Source organism: Acomys russatus, chromosome 10, assembly GCF_903995435.1.
Source record: "Acomys russatus chromosome 10, mAcoRus1.1, whole genome shotgun sequence".
NCBI classification, from domain to species: domain Eukaryota; kingdom Metazoa; phylum Chordata; class Mammalia; order Rodentia; family Muridae; genus Acomys; species Acomys russatus.
The window spans coordinates 49,230,388-49,249,298 of NC_067146.1; the positions used below are offsets into that span (position 1 = coordinate 49,230,388).

Sequence of the window (18,911 nt, forward strand, 5' to 3'; positions counted from 1 at the left end):
CACAGTATACAAATTTAGTTTTGTCTGAGTCCAGGGAAATACTGTGCACACACACAGAGCGTAGTAAGTAGGCAGACTACTTAGCTAGCAAGGGCAATAAAAGCTGAATATTCATTGTGTGCTAGTCTCCTCTGGCTCAGGAAAGTTTTTCAGAACAGATGAAGCCTCTGCTGCCTGTGCCTCACAGCTGTGGAACCTTCAAATCACCCCACAGTGGGTTTTATACTCTGAAATAACAGGACTGCCCATGCTAAAGGACATTCTGTTTATAGGAGTAAAGGGAACTGTCACTCAGCATCAGGAGGGTAGCCTGTGTTCCATGACCAGTGGGCCAGTCCAGGCACTGCTTGCTTCCAGGAGAAAACAGATGTTTCTCTCTCAAGAATGGCTAGAGTGCTTTAGGGTGAGGCCTGTGGGCTAGGCGAGGCTCCCAGTCTCACTGGGGGGGAGGTGGAAATGATTTTCCACCCACCGAGTGTTACAGTTTAGCTCTTTTAGAATGAAATTACTGGTATCAGACAGCGGTGGAGACTCAGAGCTCCACAAAGCCTGTAATGACACCAAAAGTGTTACAACCCTTTGTTAAGCTGCTGTGCTGTGCTGTGCGCAGCAGAGGAAGCAAGTGGATGTGTGAAACCAGCTGGCAGGCAGCACCTCTCTTGATACAATGGAGCAGTTAGAGTGGCTGCCGACGCAGCTCCACCATTGCTGCCTTGACTCCCTTGACTGGCTGTTAAGCCCTGGGTGTCCAGCGGCAGTTTTTCTTCAGAATAATTGGAGTCTCACATGGTCACGGTGGAGGAATGGCATGTGCATGAGAAAGCAAGGCTGCCACCCTTTATTTATAAACCTTGGGTAGCGCAGAGGGTTTTGTGGGTGAATGGGTCTGATTCACTGGAGCTGGGGGGAGGGGCGCAGGATACTTAATCTACATGCAGTGGTGCAGTACCTCATTTACATGCAGTAGCCAGGGGTTCTATGGGTGGGGGAAGGACTTGTAGGTACAATTAAAGGACATTTGCTGAAGGTTAGCATTTCCTTAGCATAGCGTGGGGTACTTCCAGGAATTCCAGGGTGCTGGCTGAACAGGTTCTATCTGGAAAGGGTTGGACCTGTAATTTTCTCTAAGAGTTATGTGATGCTCCTTAGAGGATCTGGGGATCGCCAGATCAGGAGAAGAGAGAACCCTGCTGAGAAAGGGCGTCTGTTGTACTAGACTAAGCTCACTTGGCTATCCAGACACACCAGACTTCAGCCTCTCCAGCAGCGCCCCCATAGGAAACATAGCTCAGGCTATCCTAGCCAGCCCTCCTTATCTCGGGATGTTTTGCTCTCAAAACATTCAACAGTTCTTTTTTTCTTAAGAACTACAAACAAGACAGTAGGCCAGCTGTGCCAGTCTGAAGCCGCTGGAGAATGCCCCTGTGCGCCCACAGCCTTCCTCAGTTGGGGTAATTCACTAAAACAAGCAAGAACTAAAAAACATGTTGTGATTATAGTTTTGGTATACTAAATGAATATGCATGAGAACCATCCAAAAGAAGAGATGCCTACAACCAAGTCAGGGAGAAAAAAACTTCAAATATGAAGTCTCCCGTATTATCACAGCCATTTTGCCAATTAGGGATATTCAGCCAAACTTGGGTGACTAGCGTTTTTATTTAGGTTTCATACATGGGCACAAGTAATTGTATCATCAGCTCCATGGTCAAATTCTGTCTCTAATGCCCTCTTCTGCCAAAGCCAGACTGATATCACATGTCTCAAAGGTCCAACCCTGTGGTTAGCAGCTTCTTAAGATCATTGGCATGGCTGGCTGATTCTGAGTCACCTCCGCAGTATAAACCATGTCAGATATGGTCCAAGAAGCTCACCAAGGACAATAAAGACATTCCATTTTGAAAGTTACCTCTCATGAGCCAGGGCTGTGACCAGGTCTCTCCTTGGACCCAGGTAAAGTTATTTAGACTAAAACCACAGGGTTAAAAGATACCAAATAAAAGAAACCCTACTCATAACAAAATAGCAGTAAAAGTTAATTCGTAGCTTTCTCTGCAATAGTGGGCACTGAGATGCTGCAGGGAGCATAACAGCAAACCCAGACAGAACCCACCATACTCAGGCTGACATACCAACCTCAAGACTTCTTTTCAGATAACACATGTGCTCCCTTCCAGAACACACTGACTGATATGCTTTTGTTCAGCCTACCAAACCGTGAGCTTACTCTCACAGTCACCACAGAGACGGCCAAAGATTATCACTGCTGACTATGTTGCAAGTGCTCACAGCAGGGTATTGGGGAAACTTCAATTAGCAATCATCATGCTGTGTCTATGTTATACCATGCTTGTTGGCTATGGTACGCACTATGCAAAGCTGCACAAGCTCATTGAAGACAGAGACTGTGATTTGATTGGGATTTTGTCTTCCAAGCTGACACAGAACCTGGTACAACATACATGTAATAAGTGGAACTGAAGAAAGTACTTAGCCTCAAGGCAAAACTGAGTGTTTCAGACTGAGTGCCAGTCTCCAGTTCATATTGAAAATGGTAATGGCCTTGTCCTCAAGGCAGAGATGCCGTTCCAGCAACCTGGGGCATGCTTTTTCTCCCTCAGTATTTTTACACTGTTGAGCACTAATTCATTTCTTTAAGTGTGATTTCCATTTTCCCTTGAAAAAACAGATCTAGTGACATTTCCATTATGACAACTGACTGGAGCCAGTTAGAACCAAGCATGAGCAACCCCCCCTTGTGCCTCCCCTCCCCCCTCCCCGTGCCTCCCCCCCATGCCTCTATTACTCATTTATTCAACCATCTTTGTTACTATCATCCAAGACAGTTGGACTGAAAGAAATTGGGAAGTTGAATATTTTATATCAAAGGAGTCTCCAACCTGAGCCAGATTATGGTTCACACATTCCCTAAACACTAACAATATTGCCATTGTAAGTTGACAGAGCCTTAGATGCTTTTTCCCATGTATCAATACACATATATTAAGCTGTAAAATGAACACAAGGCAAAGCAACAGTGTTCCAATTGGTCTCGTGATATGGATTTTGGTATCTGCTGAGCCTCTAGGCTCATGACTAGTGTTTGGGAGACATACCAATGCCTCAGTTAGTAAATATCACTCTGATCTACCCCTTTCTCCAGAGGGAGATGACCTTGCCCAAGTCATGGGGATATGTGTAGACTTGGCCAGCTCAAGAAGGGAGCTAGACCAGCAGTTTACAACCCATGAGTCGCAACCTATGGGGTCATGACCCTTTTGGATGTCAAATGTCATATATCCTGCATATTGGATATTCATATTACAATTCATAACAACAACAAAATTACAGTTATAAAGTAGCACCAAAGTAATGTTATAGCTGGGGGTCACCACAACAAGATGAAATGGATTAAAGAGTCACAGCATTAGGAAGGTTGAGAACCTCTGTTCTAGGCATAATCCAGCACAAAAGCAATAAAACTGGTTCGCAGACTGGTACACACAGTGCACTAAAGCAAGAGCCAGTGCGGAGGTGCATGGTCCCCACTTGGGCTCAGGACATCCCTCTGCCCATTTTGTACACAGGTTCCCAGATTTCCAGCCCCCTCAGAACTCTGTCCTTGCATTTCTAAATCCTTCCTCCCCTTTAGCATAGCAGGTAGGCATCAAGTATCTGTGATAAGCCTCAGATTACATGGACTTCCTGTTAGCTTTATTGTTCTTATTGAAACGTATTCCTTCGTTTAAATGATTTAAGGTACACCCCTGCTGCAGTCTCCCATTTTGGCATGTTAGCAGTGAAGCAGAAGCCTATCCTCCCCCACCACCCCTGGCCCCCACCCCCCTCTGCACCCCCCCGCACCCCACCCCCACCCCCGCCCATGCAAGGCTAAAAGCTGAGCCTCCAAAACCAGAGCGGTGCACCTCAGAGAATGACTGTGTCGGTACCAGGGAGTCCACTCTAAGAAAATTCCCCCATCAGCCTGTCTTTCCTGCTTCTCCACAAGCTAAGCTCAGAGATAACATACAAACCCACTGCCTCATGTAATTGTGAGTGCGCTGCAGAGGTTGAGGCAGGTAAGGTGATGTGTTCATCAACTGCAGGTCTCATGGGTCACATCAAACAGGTTTCTACCTCCATATAATTGAAATGGTATTGACACCCTGGGATTCACATTGCACATGACAACTAGGCGTCCACAAACAATGAACAGCGGGGCTCCTGTTCAAGCAAAATGTCCAGGCATTTCTTTTTTCTGGAAAAAAAAGGGGGGAGAAGGAGATACTTTTCACAGCTAAGTAACAATAGAAATAGAAAGAAATGAAAAATTGCCAAAGAGGAACAAAAATGAGATTTCCTGCTGTGAGCTGAAAAGCAATAGAAAAGGCATCAAAATGGAAAGATCTGGAAAATATCACAGTTGAAAAAAAGCCTGTGTAGAGAAAAAAACGTTCCAAAATAAAAGAAGACATAGGACAGACCTGTCCCTCGGCCCTGAAGGCTGATGCAAACTCCTGCAGTTGTTTTGAAAGGCAAGGACCTGAAGTGTCGCCACGGTGGCAACTTGCGGGACTTTGTTGCTGAACAGATCTGCTGGGGCTTGTGTTGACTTTGGGCAGGCCGTGCAGAAGGGATCAAAAGAATTGAAAGGCCTGCAGAGGTGACTTGTGATTTGGTTTTTTTTTTTTGTTTGGTCTTGTTTTCTTTTTAGCATTATCTTTTCCCCTGGCTTCCTGGTACCTCAGCTACTCGAATGTTAAATTGCTGTTTCACATCACACACTGTTTTGTTCTGGGCCCTCAAAGCTTGAGATAAAGTAGAGTTGTGAAGTTGGTTTGTTTCTTTGGGGCTGGCTTATTTATTTATTTATTTGGAATTTTATATGGGAGCACTATATTTGCATCATCTTCCCCTCTCCCTCCCTCCTCCAATTCCTCTCATGCCACACACACACCCCACACACACCCTACTCCCTCTCAAGTTTATGGCCTCTTTTTCATCAAGTATTATTGTTACATAAACACACACATAAATATAGCCTGCTGAGTCCATTTAGTAAGGCTCAAATGCATATGACTTTAGCCCTGAGCACTCGGTATTCGATAGAAGACATAACTGAAAAGACCCAGGACATGGGCCTTTTAGGAGGACACTGTTTTCTATGTTTTCCCACTAAGTTTTTCCTTCCAGGTGAGAACAATAGAGCTGGGCTAGAACGTTCCTTTAAGAGTATAGAGAAGGGAAAACTGAAGAGTGTGTCTGAGGCAAAAGAGTCAGTTGAGGCCAGAGGGATAAAGAACGGGGCAGGGCTGCATTGGCTGGCCTGACTTTCTGGCCGGCATACCCAAAGGTCATCAAGACCAGAAGGAAGATGTGACTTGGTATAGAAACCTAGAGCAACTACTACTTTCTGTATACCTGGAGCCAGTGCGATGGGCCAGGGATTGACTTGAGGCCATTGAATCAAATAGAAATGCTCAGGCTATCTCATAAGAACATGACTCTTCCATCAGCTCACAAGAGTTTTACTAAACATGCAAAATCTCACACTCAGGCTGGGTGTTGTGGTGCACGCTTTTAATCCCACCACTCAGAAGGAAGAGGCAGGTATATCTCTATGAGTGTGGAGCCAGCTTGATCCACATAGAAAATGCTACACTATTTAGGGCTACCTAGTGAGAGCTTACCCCAAAACAAAACAACCTCGTACCTCAATTATAGAATCCCAAGGGTGAGTGATCTAGAAGTGTTTAGTGATGCCTATACACCCGAAAGCTCGAGAACAACTATCTGAAAGGGTCAGGGTATCCTGAGACATGTTCTCGTGAGTTTGTTACACATACATTGGGGAGCCAACGTGAGTTACAGTGTAAGAGGGAGTCATAGATTATCCGGTTCCTGCAGTTAGCATAGCAAATGGGAAATAACAGAAGGTATTGAGTATACAAATTATATCTGAAGCCTTTTAAAAGTAGGTTTTCTTCCGAATAGAGAGAGACACACAGAGCTATCTCTGTATCACCAATAAAATATAATGCAGAAATATATTAAACTGCCAAGGGCTGAGAGCCAATGATAGCAAGAGGGTTGGAAGCAATGACAGAATGAGTGGCCAGTCTCTGTCAGCAAAGACAGAAGTCCCTGATGGATGGAATAAGCACACTGTAGCCGATGGACGAGTACCTCTAATGCCTATCCAGCATGCCAGGCCTTATCAGGCCAGGGCATAATGATCACCCAGTACATATAGTCAGTAGCTACAGCAACCTATTTAAAAACAAAATACAGTGTATATAATCTAGTATAACTACATATTATTATATAGAAAAATAATTAATAACACTATATAATAAATAATGACATGTTGAATTTAAAGTGTTAATTGAATATTCTACATAAAAGTAAGTATTTAAGATTTGAAAGAACTCCTCTGATAGGCTCCTGTCTGCAAACATAGAAGAGTATCATTAATAGTGTCAGGGATTGGCTCTCTTCCGTGGGGTGGGTCTTGGGTTGGGCCAGGCATTGTTTGGATGTTGCCTCAGTCTCTGCTTTATCTGTTCTATCTTTATCCCTGCACATCTTGTAGGCAGTGTAAGGTTTTGATCAAAGCTTTTGTGGGTGTGTTGGTATTCTCTTCCCTCCATTATGAGTCTTGTCTAGTTGCAGCAGTTAGAAACAGATGCTGAGACTCAAAGCCAAACATAGTGCAAAGCATAGGGAGTCCAGTGGAAAAGTGCGAGGGAAGGATAAAAAGACCTAGAGGTGGCAAGAGCTCCACAAGAAGACCAACAGAGCCAACTAACCATGGCCCAGAGGGGCCTGTGGAGTCTGAAGCACCAACCAAGGACCATACATGGACTGGACTTAGATCCTGTACATAGAGGTAGCTGATGGGCAGATCAGGCTTCATGTGGGTCCACTAGTAAGGGGAGAGGGGGCTGCTTCTGAAATAGACTCTGCTGCCTGCTTTTCGATCGTTTCCCACCGACAGGACAGCTTTGCCAGTCTACAGGGGAAGAGGATAAACTCAGTCCTGATGCAATTTGATGAACTAGGGTGGGTGGGTAGGGGTGCTCTCTTCTTCTGAGCAATAGGGGAGGGGGAAAAAGGGAGAAAGGGTGAGACTGAAAGGAGAGAAGGGAGGGAGCTACACCTGGCATGTAAAGTGAATAAATAAATATTTTTTTTTAAGATTTGAAAGAGCAAAGCAAAGGAAGATTTGAAAGATTGCAGCTTCAAAAACAAAACAAAACAAAAAAAAAGTTTAAATGTGTTCAGACAGGAATCAAGCTGGTACTTACCTAGATGCCTCATCACTACTGGCCAGCTTTCATAGTCCTGGAAGGTCTACATGTGCTCCCAAAAGAGAAAAGTAATAACCAGTCTTACCCAGCTGTGAACCATATGAGCTACAACAGCCAGCCTAGTAAGACAACGCCACTGCTGCAATAACGGCACATACGTCACAGAAGTAACCAACCACCTTCTGATTGTATGTGAGGCCAGCTCCACAGTTGAAGCATATCTGGCACCAGGATTAGAGCCCCCAGAAGCCTGTGCTTAGCCCTAGGGGAGAGCCTACAGATGTTACTTCACTAAATAGACATACAATGAAACTAATTTCTAATGCCTTCTTGTTAGACCCACAGTTTAATACAGCTCCCAATTACCATCAGAAAAGCTGCTTTTTGTAATAGATGAAAATTTACACAGAGACCTGAAACAGGGTATAGAGAAAATGAGACTGTGAAACACTTAGCTCTAAATGGGACATTTATATAATAACCCAAGGCTTAGGAACCATTATAAAAAGGTGGTGGAAAGATTGTAAAAACCAGAGGAAGTAGATGGAAACAGTATTTTCCCAGGTACAGCAAGGAATTTACCCATCTGTGTTCACAGTGATTATGAGAGCTCAAGGGCTGTGCAAGCTCAAGCCAGACTAAGTCTCAGCAAGGAAAAAGGGAGACAAAGGGAAGCCAAGCACCACCCATAGCTTGGGACCTATTGTCAACTGATTGCTGCTGGAAAAGGGAGCATCCGTTTTCTTTAAGGATGTAATCCCTGGTGGGTTGGCCATGCTCCAGCTAAAGGTGCACATCCAAGGGTACTTGATGGATTTAGAAAGAGTGCGAGTGCAAAGTTTGGTGGGTAAGGTACATGGGGTGATCTGGGAAGCATTGTGTGGGGAGGATGAGTACAATTGAAACACATGGTATGAAATTCTCAAAGAATTAACAAAAAATGAGGAGAAAGATGTGTTCAGTGCACTACATTGTCATTTGACACTTCAAAATGTCAACCTTTCAGTGGTGACTACTCTAAGCAATTCTAACACTGCCTTGGCCCATGGTTGACACCCACACATACATGTTGTTTTCCACAGTGTACATGCCTTCTAACATACTATTTAGGTTGTGTACTTTTTTACATCTTTTATGTACCACAAGAATGGTGGCTTCATAAGGCAGCGGTTATTAATGTTTTCACTGTGGATTCCTGGCATTTATATAGTATTCCTGTACTACTCGGTGAATATTTGTTGAAACGAATAAATAAAGAGATTATCACATATCACAAAAATATGACAGGAAAGCAATACGTTACAGGGGTCCTCCTTTAATGAGTGACATAAAACTAGCAACACAGAATGCAGATTCAAGAATATGTGTATATCCTTGCATTTTACCTACAGCAAGAGAGGACCTGGAATTTCCCAGTATATAATGTACATTTCTTATTTTGTATAAGGCCTGGTTGTAACTGTGGGCTCTCAGAGCTGTAAACTTTCATTGGCTACAGGCAGAATTTTGCCTTAAAGTTGGCGATTATCCAGCCAAAAGGTTCATAAACTGCTTTCTTTATAACTAGTTATAAACTTTCCTATTTCCTGTATACAAAAATTTAAAGGTTGAAGCATTTTCCTTGGGCGAACCGTACCTAAATGCAGCTTTTCATGGGGCAGTGGAGAAACAAATACTTATTTTAACTGGCTTTTGCACAAAGCACGTAGAAACCTTTGAAGGACTCCATAGTGGGCTGAGCCTTTTGAAGAATAGACTGCAATGACTTTAGAAAAAAATTCAAAAATTCAGGTTGGCACAACAATAAGGGAGAGATTATCAGAAGTGTACCCAACTCTAGCCCACAGCAGGTGCATATAACAGGGAGATTATCAGAAGTGTACCCAACTCTAGACCACAGCAGGTACATACAACAGGACGAAGGGAAAGAACAGACTGCAGATAATCTGAGGCAGGAGGCGCAAAGCTGTCCCCATGATAGCAGTGGTGAGCAGCTCATCAGAAAAGTGGTGTAGTCATCATGGTACTCCTCGCCCCACTGCCCTCCAGGAATAGAAGACCACAACAATGTTGTAGAAAGTGGCCACTCCTCTATGCAATGTGCAAGGCTGTAAAATCCTTCAAACTGTAACGCTGCCTGTACAGCATAGGAGCCCTGTGCATTCAGATCCAGTCGCCATGTTGACAGACAGGAGAAACAGGGAGAAGCTCAAGAGCATCCATTCTGGTACCAAGCCTGGAGAAACACGCAGGTCAGGCTGGGGCTAGTCTACAAGCTAGCTGGAATTCACAGATCTGAGACCTGAAAGAAATTACTATGCCTGAAAGAAATCAATTTTTGAGCAACGAATCGCTTTATAAGGATTTAAAACCTGGAGTGAGGCCTCTGTAATGCTGTCAGGCTGACAGAAACCACTGCCTTCAGGAGCCATGAAGCGCAGCCACTGACAAAAGAAAAGAGAAACCTGTTGTGCATGACTTGGAGAAAAAAAAATTTGTGGGTTAAACAGCAAACCAAAAAAAAAAGAAAAAAAACCAAATACCATTCGCTTTCTTCTGATATAGAAAAGAAAGAAGGCTTTGCTTACAGCCACTAAATCCAGTGGTCCCGTTGGATTGCAGGAAGCATCATATACACTGTTTTCCATTATGGTCCTATGTGGAGTATTTATAATAATCCCCAGAATGCACACTGCCTGTCTTCCTAGCACAGTGGTACTGTATCTACCATCGAAGTATATGAGAAGGCACAGAGCTGGCAATGTCCTTTGTGCAGAGGACAGTGTTCTAAGGAAATTCTCAATAAATGGAGCAAGAACTTAGAAACTGGTCAGCTGAGAATACTTGAGTACGCCAGAAAAAAAAATTTTTTTTTTCTTTTTCTTTACTCCTCCAGTGTCTCAAAGCATATAAGCAAGGTGGGGGATGTGACCTCAGTCAGAATTTAATGCTGAGCAACAACAAGTGGTTTTTCCTGACATTTGTGTGCATGCAATATGAGCCATGGAAAAGTTAAATTCTTCACTGACGTTTTCTCATTGGCTTCTCCCAGGAGCCCTATTAACTGGGTCCTGTTACCCCACTTTGTAGGTGAAGTAGGTGAGCCTTGCAAATCTTAAGAAGCCTGATTCAAGTACACACAGTTAAGAACCGGAGCCAGGACTCGGTGGTCACACTATTTCAATGCGGAGGCCGTGTGTGGTAGCCGGCCAGCGTATTTTGAGTTATAATTCCCCTTAAGGCTGATAACATAATGAGCCAGGAAGCAAGTGCCCCCTGTGGGACTCTTTAGAGAAGGCAGCAGGCAGTCCAAGAGACTTATTTTTCTGTAAGTGGTAGCCGATGGGAACAGTACCTGGAAAAGCACCCTTCCAGCCTCTCCTCAGCTTCCTTTCAAGTGCACGCCCCTGTACAGGTATGTGAATGGTCTTTTCTCACGTCTCTAGATCTTGATTGGAGCCGTCATTGCCATGGGCTCAGCTGACAGAGACGGCCGTCTACACCCAGGAGATGAGCTTGTCTACGTGGATGGGATCCCAGTGGCTGGCAAGACTCACCGCTACGTCATCGACCTCATGCACCATGCAGCCCGCAATGGGCAGGTTAACCTCACTGTGAGAAGAAAGGTGCTATGTGGAGGTACGAATGGGCAGCAGGGATGGGCAGCAGGAATTGGGGGGGAGGGGCAGTGTGATGCTTTGGCGAGGTTAAGTGAAGAACTAGAAACTAACTTAAAACTGGTTTTTATGTTATATAGGGAAAGAAACAAACTAGATGTGCTACAAGTAACTGCATTTCAAAATGCAGCTTTTCAACCCCACTAATCCAGCCATTGAGGCCTACAATTTAAATGTAGTCATTAACATTTTCTAGCAAAACCTGGGACCGTGCTCTGTGCTCTTTGGTATGTGCTTATTATGAGGAAAACATTATAATAACAGAAAGTATGCCTTTTGGAAAATGTTTCTCATTGTGTTTACAAACAAAAAAATGCAGCATTTTTATACTATAATAAGGAAGGCAGGATGGAAAATTAGCTTTCATTGTAGAGCCCGATAAAAGATAGGAATGCATCAACGACCCTATATGGGGCATGCAGATCTCACTCTGAGAAAATATCACTCATATAGCTCTAAGCTTATGAAACAGATGAATTAGAAGTAATTATTCCCTTTACAGCAATTTTCTTGGCTTCAGAAAGAATCCACCAAAGACATATACTTAAAAGTCAGCCCATATATTCATAATATTATCTCATTTGCTTCTTTTCACTATCAAGTCCCAATGGAGAGTTCTTTTGCCAGCGGGTATGTCTACTGCAATCGCCATACTGGGTTTATAACCTGAACACTGAATAATGTTGGCATTACAGACTTTACCCCCTAAGACTTAAGTATGCTTTGTCTTGTAAATCACAGAAACTCCAGCCAAGTTGCCCTCGCCCCCCTGCCCCAGAAGACCTCCGCATTGACACTGCATGGCAACTGAGTCTATCTGCCACTTGAACACACTCCCACAGTCTCAACTCTAAATTTAGGAGTGACCTTAGCCACATGAGCTCTTTGTGTTACAGAAAAGGAACCTGAGGCCCAAGGAATAATAGATTAGCTAACAGCCCACAGGGAGTCAGTGACAACGCCCAGGGCGGGCCCACTCTGGTGCCAATCTGTTTTTATGCTATTAGCGGCTCCAAATTTCACTTGAAGACAGATCACTGATGTATGCCATACCTAACTCTTCCATATGTGTTCACATATAACTTTGGAATTTTTTTTTTTAAGGCCACCTGCTAATCACAGGCTGTAGATGACTAAAAAACATAAGCTTTATTACTTGGGCGAAATATCTTCTCCTTTTGAGTCCTCTAGAAACTAGAGCTTGAGCAAGGGCAGTCATTTCCAAGGGCAAATCAGAAGAGTCATCAGGCCCCCCAAGCAGAGACTGCTATATGTCTTGTTGCACCGGATAGGGTTTTGCTACAAGGTGCCATTTGTCTTCCCAAATCCACGGCAAACTACTGACCTGAAGAAATAAAACACCTTGAATTATGCCTTCTCCTTGAGCAACTGGCCAGGATGGAGATAGCATTTGCTTGGTTAACATTTAACTGCCTGTCTCCCTACAGCGTGATTTTTAACAGCAATAACCAAAAAAAAAAAAAAAAAGATGTGCTTATGTACTGTAACCTGAAGATAAATTAAAAAAGATAACTGATATATAAGGAAACACACTACAAAGTGCAAATCCAGTTCACCAACATAATTTCATGCTCGCCTTGCCACAAGCTGATTATTGCAAATTAAATTTTGTTCTAATCAACCCAGGCTGTTGGAGTATAGGCAAAATGCTGCACAGGGGTGCTCTGGCAATTTGTAGGTCATGTGGCTTCTGTAAAGGCATTCTTTGCTGCAGTTCTTACAAAGTTCACTCTGCTAGGCTTCGGGGTGCAGTTGGAGTGCATTTAATTTTTGATAAATTCCACTCCAGATTACTTGTACTAGGCGAGATTCTGTGTTCATTCAGCCAGACTCCTTGAAAGCTTTATCTGTACTGAGAATGATTAAATTCAAGACAGGGTACTTTGAGAGTAAAACAAATGCCCAAAAACAGGGTAGAAGAAATCTGCAAGGCCTAGAAAAACAAACTTCTTTGTAGCTGTCATTTCTTCAAAGTGATTAAAAGACAATTCCAGAAGGACGGGACACGGGAAGGTGTCTCTTTAAGTAGTGATGCTATTATTCTGCTCTGGTAAGCAAGGCAGTGGGAGGGGCAAGCCTGGTTTAGGATGGGTTGGACCTCAGCTGACAGGGCAGCTTAGCAGAAACACAGACATAGAAAAGAAATTGTTGGTGCACTATCTCTTAGCGGCCTGCAGTTCAAAGCACAGAGCGCTGGGGACAAGCCAGCCATGCCAATGGCACCCTGCCGCTTTATCCTGGCCATGGCTCATGCAGGTGCACTGCTTTGTGTGGGAAAGCAGGTACTGCTTCCTAAACTGATGCATCAGAGCACAGATGCCGCAGCATACAGGTCAAAGATTAGAATAACACAAAAGCCTGCTCCAAGTATTAAATCCCAAGAAACATGTATGCACTAAAAGTGGAAAGGCAAAATTTTTTAACTAGGTCATCCAAAGTGAGAAATGGCTGCATTAAAGAGCAAACAATGCAGTAGACCTGCAGTTTCCTTTGCTAGGGAATCACAAGCACAAATCGTGTACCTTGAACTAGTTTCGAAGGCTGTCTTACCCATGCCATCAGCTCCGTTATTGGGCTGGGTTCCTCCCTGCTGCCTGAGGATATTGGGAGAGTGGCTTTAATTACTCTACTGAACATGTAAATATTTATATATGTTTGGTAGCTCAGCTTTGAGATGTTCAACCTAATGACACACTGTTTTGGATGCACACTGTTTCCTTGAGAGTGAGATGTCCCTGAGGAGTTCCCTAACTTGTGAATCGAGAATGGCTATGAAAGAAAGTTTCATGGCTTAATCACAACATGTTACAGTCTCCGGGCTGTCTGCATCCTTCTGCAATACCCAAGGAGAATACAATTCTTGACCCAATGTTAAGGAAGGGAAGCCCACTGACAGTACAGCGAAACGCACTGGTGGGCACAACCCTAGCTTTAGTCTATATTTTATACTTTTAAGTGCATTTCTTTCCCTTTGTGAGCCTGACACCCATGCCGTAAGCCATCTGTCTACCTTGCTGTGTATAAAGCAGCTGTACCTACACAAACATGGACAGGGCCACACCCAGGGCTGCCCCCTGTCCTAACAAGTACTACGACGGTGTCTATACATGTGGTGCATGGCTCTAGTCATACGCCTGCCCCATGGCCCTAGCTATTCTTCGAGGCAAGATACAGCCATTACACTCTGGAAGCAGCCACAGTCCATCTGGTTTACAGAATCCTCAAGTCCTGCTACCTACGACAAGAGTCTAGAAGACAAATGAAGGCTCTGATTGGAAATGTCCTGTTGGCTACATGGGTTTCCTACCTAATAAGTGCAGGAATAAATTTGGTATTTGCAAGAGGCTTCGGGGAGTTGTCAGAAACATGGTGAGACTGGCAGTAGGTAGCCATGATCCAGCTCCAAAAATGTCAAGAGGAATTATAAATCCTGCCCTATCAGGTCAGCAATTAATTGTAACAATTAGCATTAAAGGTTTAGTCCAGCAGTGCACCAATGAGAAGCAAGCCTCATGAGCAGTAAATGTCCCAAAGCCTCCCACCTGCAGGCACCACTGACGGCCATTCCTGCCCCCCAAAAGGAATGGTCTCTTCAAGTTGAGTGCTACAGTGATTTCCAATATCACTGGTGGGGACAGAACAGAACCTCACCTAAAACTTAAGTATTTAACTTCAGGAGAATGCTACATGAATGAATTTTGACTGGCCATATGTGTATGAGCTGAAAGGCCTTGGGTAGCCTTGGAAATGATTTTTTTTTTTTTTTTAATGTGCGTGGTGTAAAGTCACCTTATGGCCTTTCACTTTACTTTTGTACATCCACCTTATTCGTGTGCTACACCACAAAGAGGTTTTGGAAAGAAAGCGGTCCTGTTCAGATGGAGAGCCAGCTGACTAGGAAGTATGTGACGTCAGCCCCTAAGAGTCAACAGTGCTATCAAATTCCAAGGGGGTAGAGACCACAGCAACCCTGGGAAAGCTTGGATGTCTTCCCAACTAACTGCCTGACTTAAAACATGCTCATTTCGCTAAAGATATGGGGATCTTCCCAAGAGGTTGAAGAGGGGTCCAAGTGCAATGGAAAAGTCCCCACCCCTGGGAATGTGATCCTTTGTGTTCCCCAAGGAACACACTCACAGTGTGGGTCAGCAGCGACTCCCTCACGCTCTAAAACCCATGGTCTAGCCACGCCCAACCACTTACGGCAAAGACAGAGCATTTTTCCTTGTTGCTGATTTATTGAAAACCACAGCTCTCAACTCCCCTAAAATATGACAGCCGGAAAATGAGATCTCTCTTGTCGTTGCCTATGACATTTAGTTACTGATTTGGTCCAATAACTCCGGAGATTTTCAATTTAATGTAGCAACATAATAATTGTTTGTTTTTCTTCTCCAAGACTATCTCTAATCACTCTATTTCCAGCTTGCACAAGGACTGATAAAGGACGTGTGCTTCACCAGGACAATAACAGCCTGTCTTTGATGGAGGATACATCTTACAGACAGAAGCACTCTGTTCTAGTTCAAAGCCAGCAAAGGCCTTGACATTGGCATTTTCTTCTTTCATGGTCTGGGCACATTTCTAACAAATGAAAAGTACCTTTTCACATTAAAGAGTAATTAATCATATCTTAAAGAAAAATCTCAAATGTATCACAACATAATAGCACTGGCTTGGGTCTCAGTTCTCCTATAATTAAAAGAAATGAACAGGGGAGAATGTAGCTCTCCCCCAGCTCTCTGTTCCCTTTAGTGTACTTAATAAACTACCTCCAAAAAATTAATTAATTTTATAAGACCTTTTTACTACTAAGTGACTTAATTTGCATTTATTTTCTTCAAAATTTTAATTGGCTTAATGCTACTTCTATTGTCCCAGAATATGAATAAATGCAATTCTTTCTCTGGATATTAGTATAACAAAACATTTTCGTAGTCTCCTTTTTCCCTCTGACTTCCTTATTTCAGAATTGTTCATCAGTTTCCTATTACCAGAGGATGAGTGATGGGATAACAATTGAGTTGTAATCTGAACAAATTAATTAAATAAATAAAAAGAAATAAACAAAAGAGGATGAATCAGCATATAAAGAGGAATGATTTGTTTGGGTTCGCAGTTTCAGAGCATGACCCATTTGCCTTGGGCCTGTGGCAGCACACAGTGATAGAATCACATAAAATAACCCCATACATATCACAGCTGGAAAACAAACACAAGGTAGGGAAAGGGGGCACCAGTTCCAGGGTACACTTCCAGTGACCAAAAGGATCCCCCAAGAGCCACCTCTGAAAGTTTCCCTACCTCCCAACCGTGCCACACTCTAATGGTGCTGGAACTGCTACTTGGGATGCTAACAGGCTTCATAGGACTTTCTGCTGATCCCCTTAACTTGACACAAGACACTTCCCAGTGTTCTAAGTAAGAGTCCGGCTCTACGGCCCTCGAGAAGTAAGGCAGAGCGATCATTTTCTCTTGTTATTCTGCTGTACAGACACATCTCTTGATACCCTGATGAACCGTAGGAAGGAAATGACACTGTCTTGTTCCTCACTACAGCACTCTAAGAACCGAATCTGCTCCTGTTACTCCAGTCACTGCCAGCACCCTGGTACTAAATTAAAATGACGAAATTCTTCCTGGGTGGCAGACCAACTTTTATATATTTTTTAAAGTGCTTCTCGGGGCTGGAGAGAGATGGCTCAGCAGTTAAGAGCACTGGCTGCTCTTCCAGAGGCCATGGGTTCAATTCCCAACACCCAGATGGCAGCTCTCATCCAAATGTTACTCCAGTTGCGTAGGACCAGCACCCTTTTCCCGCGTGCACACAGTCCACACACATACAAGCAGGTAAAACACCCACATATAGAAAGTAATGATTAAAACAGTAAACTAGCTTCTCTCAGCTCCCAACTTCCTATAATACTGCCACATAACTATGTTTGCTTCACTTTGGAACTATTGTTTAGACTTATCTAATTAATAATAAAATGTACTTTTTAATATGAAATGCAAATGAGAAAGACTTCAAACCCCTCTGCTGAGACTTAACAATTCCCAGTTTGTTAGGCTGAATCTATTGGATTTGATCCAGACTGTGCAAACCAATTTTCAATGAAAATCTCAATTGATTTGTTTATTCTCTCAAGCTACCTTCTTGAGATATGGATGGCACATAAGATACTAAGCAGGCCACTTTTTAAAAGTAAATCTCCCACCTATGTGGTGTGAGTTAACACTGCTAGGCTAGCAAAATACCATAAGATAAAGTTGTGGCTCTTAAAAAAAAAAAAAAAAAAAGCCGGTGGAACCGTTTGTTCTGCTATTCCTCAGGGTTGCTGGCCCTGCTTACAGGTACAGCAGCATTTCCCAAAGAGCTTGAAATGTTATCTAGATTCTTGGCCTAGTCTTCCCCAGGCCTACAGTGGGGGAAATAAAAACTTCCATGGGCGGGCCCTAAAGATGGGTACTTTTATGTTTGCTCTTTTTTTTTTTTTTTAAACCTGTGTGTCTGTGTGCGATGCGGAAGCATGCATGCCTTAGCACACACTTGTAGGGATGAGAGGACAGCCTGGGTTCACTCTCATCTTCCACATTGTTTGAGGCAGGGTCTCTCTTTGGCGTTTGCTGTTGTGGACTCCAGCGGGCCAGAGAGCATTGGCGATTCTCCTGTCTGTCTCCCATTCCCTCATAGGACCTAGAAACACACCCTCATATCTGCCTTTTTATGGGTTCTGGGGATTCAACTCAGATCCTCACGGCTGCTCAGCATGTGCCTCACCCACCGAGCCATCTCCCCAGCCCGTTTATAAATTCTTTCAGTGAGTCGTATGCCCGAGATGATTGAAGATTCTGTCTACTTGGTTTCCTGTCATCTTTAATCGGTTACTATGCAACTAAGAGGCTAATATATAACAGTTGTCATTGTCTCTGGGATTTGCAGTCATAACAAGAGAAAAACAAAAGCAAGTACCAAGCTCAGAGCAGGCTAGTGCAGGCATGGGGGGCAGGGTAGGGTGGGGGTTCCCTGTGCTTTGGGAAAGGCTAACAGTGGATTGAAGACCTGGTGGACTCTGTAGCCCTTCAAACACTCTGTATACCCAGAAAAAAGATTATCCATCCACTGTTAGTGCCTGTTCCTTAGGAAGAATACAGCCAAGCCTTTCCTAAATCACTGAGTTCCTGTGGACCATGTATGCATTTCAGGGGAGCCCTGCCCAGAGAATGGGAGGAGTCCAGGCTCTGTATCAACCCACCACAGCTCTCCGCGCAGTGACTACGCAACCTACACCAACAGCAACCACGCCGCCCCCAGCAGCAATGCCTCACCCCCTGAAGGCTTTTCCTCGCACAGCCTGCAGACCAGTGACGTGGTCATTCACCGCAAAGAAAACGAAGGGTTCGGCTTTGTCATCATCAGCTCCCTGAACAGGCCTGAGTCTGGAGCCACCATAAGTAAGTGACTGGTTTGTCTATGTTCCGATAAGGGTGTCCTACATATGTTTGTTCTAATGATAGAGACACCAGAATAGATCAGAGAGTGGCTATGGGATATACTGAGTGGCCTAGAGTCCCAGGTCACAAAGAAACATAAACCACCCTTATCACAGACTAGGGAAATGTCACTCCTTCCTTAGGTTCAAAAACAGTGCAAGGCTACAACAAATGCACCCCAACCAACCCCTAAGCATTATAAAAGCCGTTAGTTTATTTGTAAGTAGAATAAAATGAAAGAGAATGGTGTGTGGTCATGTGGCCATGAGTGGAGACATGCACCGTGTTCATGGGGGGGGGGGGCGGATTTTCTGTTCTGAGAGCTGTTCCAAGAGATAAACCAGAGGTGTAAAGGGGCAAGGGGAAAGGTGTTCAGAGGGAAGCCTTCAGATGACAAGGAGCTCAGGGT

At 43.9% G+C, this 18,911-nt stretch overlaps 1 protein-coding gene across 5 annotated transcripts in view; it reads left to right on the forward strand.

The window, feature by feature from the left end:
- Window positions 1–18,911, forward strand: part of Magi2 (membrane associated guanylate kinase, WW and PDZ domain containing 2) — a 1,455,764-nt gene that overhangs the window by 1,317,270 nt on the left and 119,583 nt on the right. For all 5 annotated transcript variants that reach the window (XM_051152089.1, XM_051152090.1, XM_051152091.1 and 2 more), the window contains 2 exons: window positions 10,757–10,949; window positions 18,215–18,463. In XM_051152089.1, the coding sequence (XP_051008046.1) occupies window positions 10,757–10,949; window positions 18,215–18,463 (442 nt within the window). The remainder of the gene's footprint in view (window positions 1–10,756; window positions 10,950–18,214; window positions 18,464–18,911) is intronic.